At 45.8% G+C, this 6,000-nt stretch overlaps 1 protein-coding gene and 1 non-coding gene across 2 annotated transcripts in view; one reads left to right on the plus strand and one right to left on the minus strand.

Moving 5' to 3' along the window:
• Positions 1–5,442, plus strand: part of LOC126259722 (speckle-type POZ protein B-like) — a 98,747-nt gene extending 93,305 nt beyond the window's left edge. Inside the window, exon 2 of the mRNA XM_049956701.1 lies at positions 3,074–5,442. Coding sequence (XP_049812658.1) covers positions 3,099–4,157 — 1,059 coding nt within the window. The 5' untranslated portion in view covers positions 3,074–3,098 and the 3' untranslated portion in view covers positions 4,158–5,442. The remainder of the gene's footprint in view (positions 1–3,073) is intronic.
• Trnas-gga (transfer RNA serine (anticodon GGA)) lies at positions 1,608–1,691 on the minus strand. The gene is given in 2 exon segments: positions 1,608–1,642; positions 1,652–1,691. It is a non-coding gene; the product is annotated as a tRNA-Ser (tRNA).
• Positions 5,443–6,000: the final 558 nt, after the last annotated feature.

Raw genomic sequence — 6,000 nt, forward strand, 5'->3', positions numbered from 1 at the left:
TGCGAATGGTCCTCGCCGATACCCCAGGAGCAACAGTGTCCCTAATTTGCTGGGAAGTGGCGGTGCGGTCCCCTACGGCACTGCGTAGGAGCCTACGGTCTTGGCGTGCATCCGTGCGTCGCTGCGGTCCGGTCCCAGATCGACGGGCACGTGCACCTTCCGCCGACCACTGGCGACAACATCGATGTACTGTGGAGACCTCACGCCCCACGTGTTGAGCAATTCGGCGGTACGTCCACCCGGCCTCCCGCATGCCCACTATACGCCCTCGCTCAAAGTCCGTCAACTGCACATACGGTTCACGTCCACGCTGTCGCGGCATGCTACCAGTGTTAAAGACTGCGATGGAGCTCCGTATGCCACGGCAAACTGGCTGACACTGACGGCGGCGGTGCACAAATGCTGCGCAGCTAGCGCCATTCGACGGCCAACACCGCGGTTCCTGGTGTGTCCGCTGTGCCGTGCGTGTGATCATTGCTTGTACAGCCCTCTCGCAGTGTCCGGAGCAAGTATGGTGGGTCTGACACACCGGTGTCAATGTGTTCTTTTTTCCATTTCCAGGAGTGTAGATATGTAGTAGTAAATAAGTATTTTTCAACAGGAGGTGCAAAGGATTAAAGATAGACATATGACTTACTTTTCTATGTAACAGAGGTGTAATTACTTCCAAATAAAATTCCTGCGTTCCTTCAGCCGTCTTCCCGCGATCTCAGTAAGTTTGGCATAAACGAAAATCGGAGAATACGAAAATCGGAGAATTCGTAGCTGTGTGCTACAATTGCGTACAAAGTATGGACGTACAACATGCAATAATTAATGTAATCGTTTTCACACAGTTACTGCATGTTTTCGTGGTAAGCCTTCATGATTTCCAGATCAGTTCTGTATGACTCCTCTCTTTCTCTCTCTGTCTCTCTCTCGTTCCTTTGCTCGTTAACTTAGAACCTTCAAGCGCAGATGACACCACATGGAGAGATTGTTTCAAGGATTGGAAGAATAACATTCTCCGCAGCACATGCATACCAGAGATGACTACCGTATCTTGAAGTGGTGGTGGACCTATGTAAAGGATGTACCAGGTCTGGCTGCAACTGCAAAAAGAATTTTATGCATCTGAACAACAGGCGCACCCAGTGAACGATGCTTTAGTAAAAGTGGCATGTTCTTGACAAATCACCGTAACCAATAAACCTCAACGTGCGCCAGCGAACTACTGCTGAACAACATTAACTTTCTTCTCTTACAAACAAGTGTTGTCTTTATAACGACGTCATTTCCCAGATTTCAGGGTTAGTGTTTATTTAATGTATAAGTAATTTTATATTAATGACAAACAAAATAACCCTATGTTTGTAAACGAGTCGTATATTTTTTCTGTGTCTGTACTTAAATGTCGAAGTGTTCATGGAAACGTTATATTTGTGTCAAAAAAAGAGAGAGTCAGGAAAAGTAATAAAGAAAAAGAGGGGGAGAAGAAAGGGAGAGTGAGAGAGTTCAAATGGTTCAAATGGCTCTGAGCACTATGGGACTCAACAGCTGTGGTCATAAGTCCCATAGAACTTAGAACTACTTAAACCTAACTAACCTAAGGACTTCACACACATCCATGCCCGAGGCAGGATTCGAACCTGCGACCGCAGCGGTCATGCGGTTCCAGACTGTAGCGCCTTTAACCGCTCGGCCACTCAGGCCGGCGGTAAGAGAGTCGTTCGACGTGCAGTACGGGCTGGCGAGGGAAAGATCAAATATTAATGATTAATGGAAACCACCACAGCTGTACTATTGCATATTTATTGTGTCAAGATCGGTTTAGTTCTTATGAACATCATCAGGATGCCTGCGAGTTGTTTATGCGATGTCATTGGCACAACTCGTAGGCAGCCTGTGATGCTCTAAAGAACGAAACCGGTCGTGACACAATAAATGTGCAATGATAACAGCTGTGGTGGTCTTCATTAATCAACAATATTAGTGTCAATCATAATTGGTGCTCAGTGTGACTACGGCGAAGACCGCTCACACTCGGTTATTCGCATATTCGTAGTCCCGATAGCAGACATGGAGCTAGCATGGGACCGAGCAGTCATATGGGATCGGCCAATGGCGGCTCTGTCCACCCCTTCAGCAGACGAATCCTAACCGGTCAAACGTGGAAGGTTGCAACACTAGTGTCTAGTCTTACCCGGTTGCACTAACTCCACTGCTCGACGGCTAGCATGTTCGTATAGTATTCAATAAGTCTGAACGTCGATTTGTCGAAAGCCCTTGAGACGCATATCGCACTACAGCGGCATGTGTTACATCTCAGTATGTACTATAACCGCGTGAAAGATGAATAAAACTGGTGACTCGTTGGGTGCATTCTTCTCTTGCTAATATGTATATATTTGATGCAGCCCGTCACGAATTGTCCTCTGCGACAACCTCTTCATCTGAGAGTTGTACTTGCTCCCAATGTCCTCAGTGTTGTAAGATGTATTCCAGTCTTTGCCTTCCTCTACAGGTTTTATCCCGGGATTATTGCACGTCCTGTCACTTCTTTTAGTCAATGTTTTACGTATGTTCGTATTTTAGAAGATTCTTTGGAGAACCTCTGCATCCTTGTCTTATCAGCCCACCTTGTTATAAACGTTCTTCTATAACAGCACATCTCAGACACTTCGATCCTCTTCTATTCCGCTTTCCCCACAGTCCAGGATCACTTCAAAATAATGTTCTGCTCCAAGCGTATATTCTCAGAGATTTCTTCCTCAAATTAACGTCTGTGTTTGATAGTAGCAGACTTCTTTGGTCAGAAATGCTCTCTTTGTATGTGCTAGCCTGCTGTTTACGTCCACTTTGCTTCGTCTGTAAAGTGTTATTTGACCTCCAAGCTAGCAGAATTACTTTTCTTCGTCTACTTCTTGGCCTCCGATTTGTTTGTTAAGTTTATTGCTAATTTCATTTCTGCAGCACCTCATTAGCCATCCCATTCGTAATGCTTGTTTATACGGCAGACAGTCTAAGTTAATAGCCGTACCTCTACTAACTAACTATGAACAACAGTTGACATGTCCTTTTATTCTGTTTTCAGGCTGAGTCGATTCGAAGAAAGGGAGATGAGTACGGACTTGTCCCCTTTGTCTGCCGACAACATCCCGCCGTCTCCGACGCTGGCCGCAGGCGAGGACACAGTCTGCGACTTGGGCAGCGTGAGGTTCGGAACCGACAAAGTCGTCTGCAGCTGGACCATCTTGGACTACAACAATTGGCCTCAAGGGGTGGACGAAGTGAAGTCACCCAAGTTCTGGCACTGCAGTTCCAGCGAGTGGTGTATGGTGCTGTCGAAAGAGAGAGGCGCCTGGTACCTCTGCTTCCAGCTGCTGTCTTCTCAGAAAGACGCTACCGTGCGAGCGAGGCTAAAAGCGTCGCTAGTTTCGAGCAGGGGTAAAAAGTACGAGGTTTACCCGTCGGAATTCGTCTGTCTCGATGCCCCGAAGAAGACGGTGTGGAGGTGCGTGAGTGGTTGCTTCGAAGCGGAGAACGGCTTCAATAACGTGCTGAAGTTCCTGGGAGAGGTGAGCACGCCGTGCGTGATAACGGAGCCGTACCGCAGCGTTGCCCTGCAGAGGCCTCGGCGCAGCGTCACAGACGACCTGGCAGCGCTGCTGGAGTCGGGCCAGCTGTCTGACGTGAAGCTGTGGGCGGGTGACGCCGAGTTCCAAGCGCACAGGGCCGTGCTGTGCGCGCGCAGCCCCGTCTTCTCCGCCATGCTGCGGCATGACACCCAGGAGGCCCGCACGGGCAGCGTCCACGTCAAGGATGTCGAGGCAGACGTCCTGAGCGAGGTCCTGCGGTTCATCTACACCGACAGCACCCCTCTCCTGGAGAAGATGGCTGACAGGCTGCTGGTGGCGGCTGATAAATACGATTTGCCCCAACTGAAGGAACTCTGCGAGGTGGAGTTGGCCAAGAACCTCACCGTGGACAACGCTGCCGCTACCGCTGTCATCGCCTTGAGCCACTCTTGCGACGTCCTCAAGCGGTCGGTCATCAGCTTCGTGAAGCGCCATCTCGTACCCATCATGGGCAGCGAAGGCTGGGCGACAGCTGTTAGCAATCACGCCGAAATCGTCGTCGAGATGAGCCGTTTGGTAGCAGAAGAGCCTGTTGGTTAATGGCTGTTACAGTTCAATTCGCCATTACAGATCACTCTATTTCTTGAAAATCGTGCTGTTGATCCTTCAGTCGTTTCCAGCGTACAACGTCTTGCCTCTAAACAGTGTTGCTAGCTCATTTAACCATAGATCTAAATTTGATCCCAGCTAACAGGAAGCTACATATGCATGTACGCAAGTATCAGATTGTCATTGAAGTCATCTAACTATAGTATATGCTCTGTGCTTTTTTTTGTTACTGATAGCTGCAAAAAGCAGGCATTTCAAGGAGGTCTTCTTTGGGCTTTTGAGTAGCCGCCTGCAGGTAAGCGCTAGGTACAACAAAACATCTAACGTTGTGGGATTTAAAACAAAAGAACATGGTCCTTGTAAGACATCTATAATATTGTACCCATAAAAACTACTTATTTTTAAGTAGCACATTGTCTATTCACAACTGTAAACTGTGCGTGAGATTACCGATAAGCTCGAGCATTGTGTAGTTGAGAAAGAAGTTTCGATCACAGTTCTTCTGAAATAAACATGCAGTTTTGTAGTGAGGGTTTTGCATCGTAACTGAGTCAAGCAGTTCCTGGCCAGCTTAGTTAGATAGTTAAATACGACAGATTAACGAGTTCGTTGTCACCGTCTGGGTAAACATTAATACTGCACCCTACCTCCTCTCCCACCGATTTGGAGCGGCTTCAGTTTGTTTATTGTCCCTTTAAGCTTCAGGGGCGGCGGCACTTTGGAAGTGAGTTCTCGGCGAGAATCTTTTTTTTTTTTGCCATTTTTATAGAGCAAAGATTTTTCCAGTTATATTGTAATCTGCTTATTTTTACTTTTTACTTTATTCATCAGCCAATAGATTCCCAAAAACACTAGTAGCTCTTGTATATTTCGTTTCTACTGACAACAAAGTGAATTTTCCTTTGTTTACATGGCTCTGAAAGTAGTCTGATGTACAATCAGTTCATCTATATTTTGCAATAGAATACAGTGTGTTGCTAATGTGGCATTGCTGGTTTAACCCCAAGTTGAAAGAAATATAAGCACTTGTGGTCTGACTAAATTTGAGACCAGCCACATAGAATTTGGCCTTATAAGTAGTTTACTCCTTGTGCTTTTCACTATGCGCCTGTTGGCTAGCGCTAGGTGGGACAGAATCACTCCACGCTGTAGGATTTAAACAAAATGGTCCTCGCAAGACGTATCTAATATTATACGTGACCAAATGCAGATTCTGGCCTGCAAATTTTGGCGAAACAACCTTCGCACACAGTCACTAACGTATGAAATTGGAATATGTAACGAACAATGGAAAATCTAGGATGGAATGTAACAATTGTTGAATATATAACAAAATTCATTATGAATTGATTCTTTGAGTTATTAGTGAAAACATTACTCACCTTCACCTTCAGAGAAGTACCCTTCAAAGCGTCGTCTCTGAATGTCCTCCCAAAAACACTAGCAGTTCCTGTATAGTTTGTTTCTATCGACAACAGCGCTACTTTCCTTTATTTACACAGTGTTGTAGGCAACTCAGCCTCAAGTAACACTTCGTGTTGCAATAGTAGGCCGATGTTAATCTGGGGTTGGTTGCCAGTAAGAGGAAAGAAGGCGTTTTCTTCTTTCCAGTAAGTGCCAGCTGGATAATTTCTACAAGATCCCTTATTAATTTATACTCCCATTGTTTTGCATTCTTTTGAAGTTGCCACTTAACGTCTATTTGCATGCAGAGATACGTCATCTCTAGCATACAGGATTCCCCATTTTCATTGATCTTGAAATCAGACATTTAGATTCGCAGTTATAATCTAATATTTTAATTAAGTAGTTGGTTACATAGATTATTACATAA

The sequence above is a fragment of the Schistocerca nitens genome, chromosome 5 (genome assembly GCF_023898315.1).
Source record: "Schistocerca nitens isolate TAMUIC-IGC-003100 chromosome 5, iqSchNite1.1, whole genome shotgun sequence".
NCBI lineage: Eukaryota > Metazoa > Arthropoda > Insecta > Orthoptera > Acrididae > Schistocerca > Schistocerca nitens.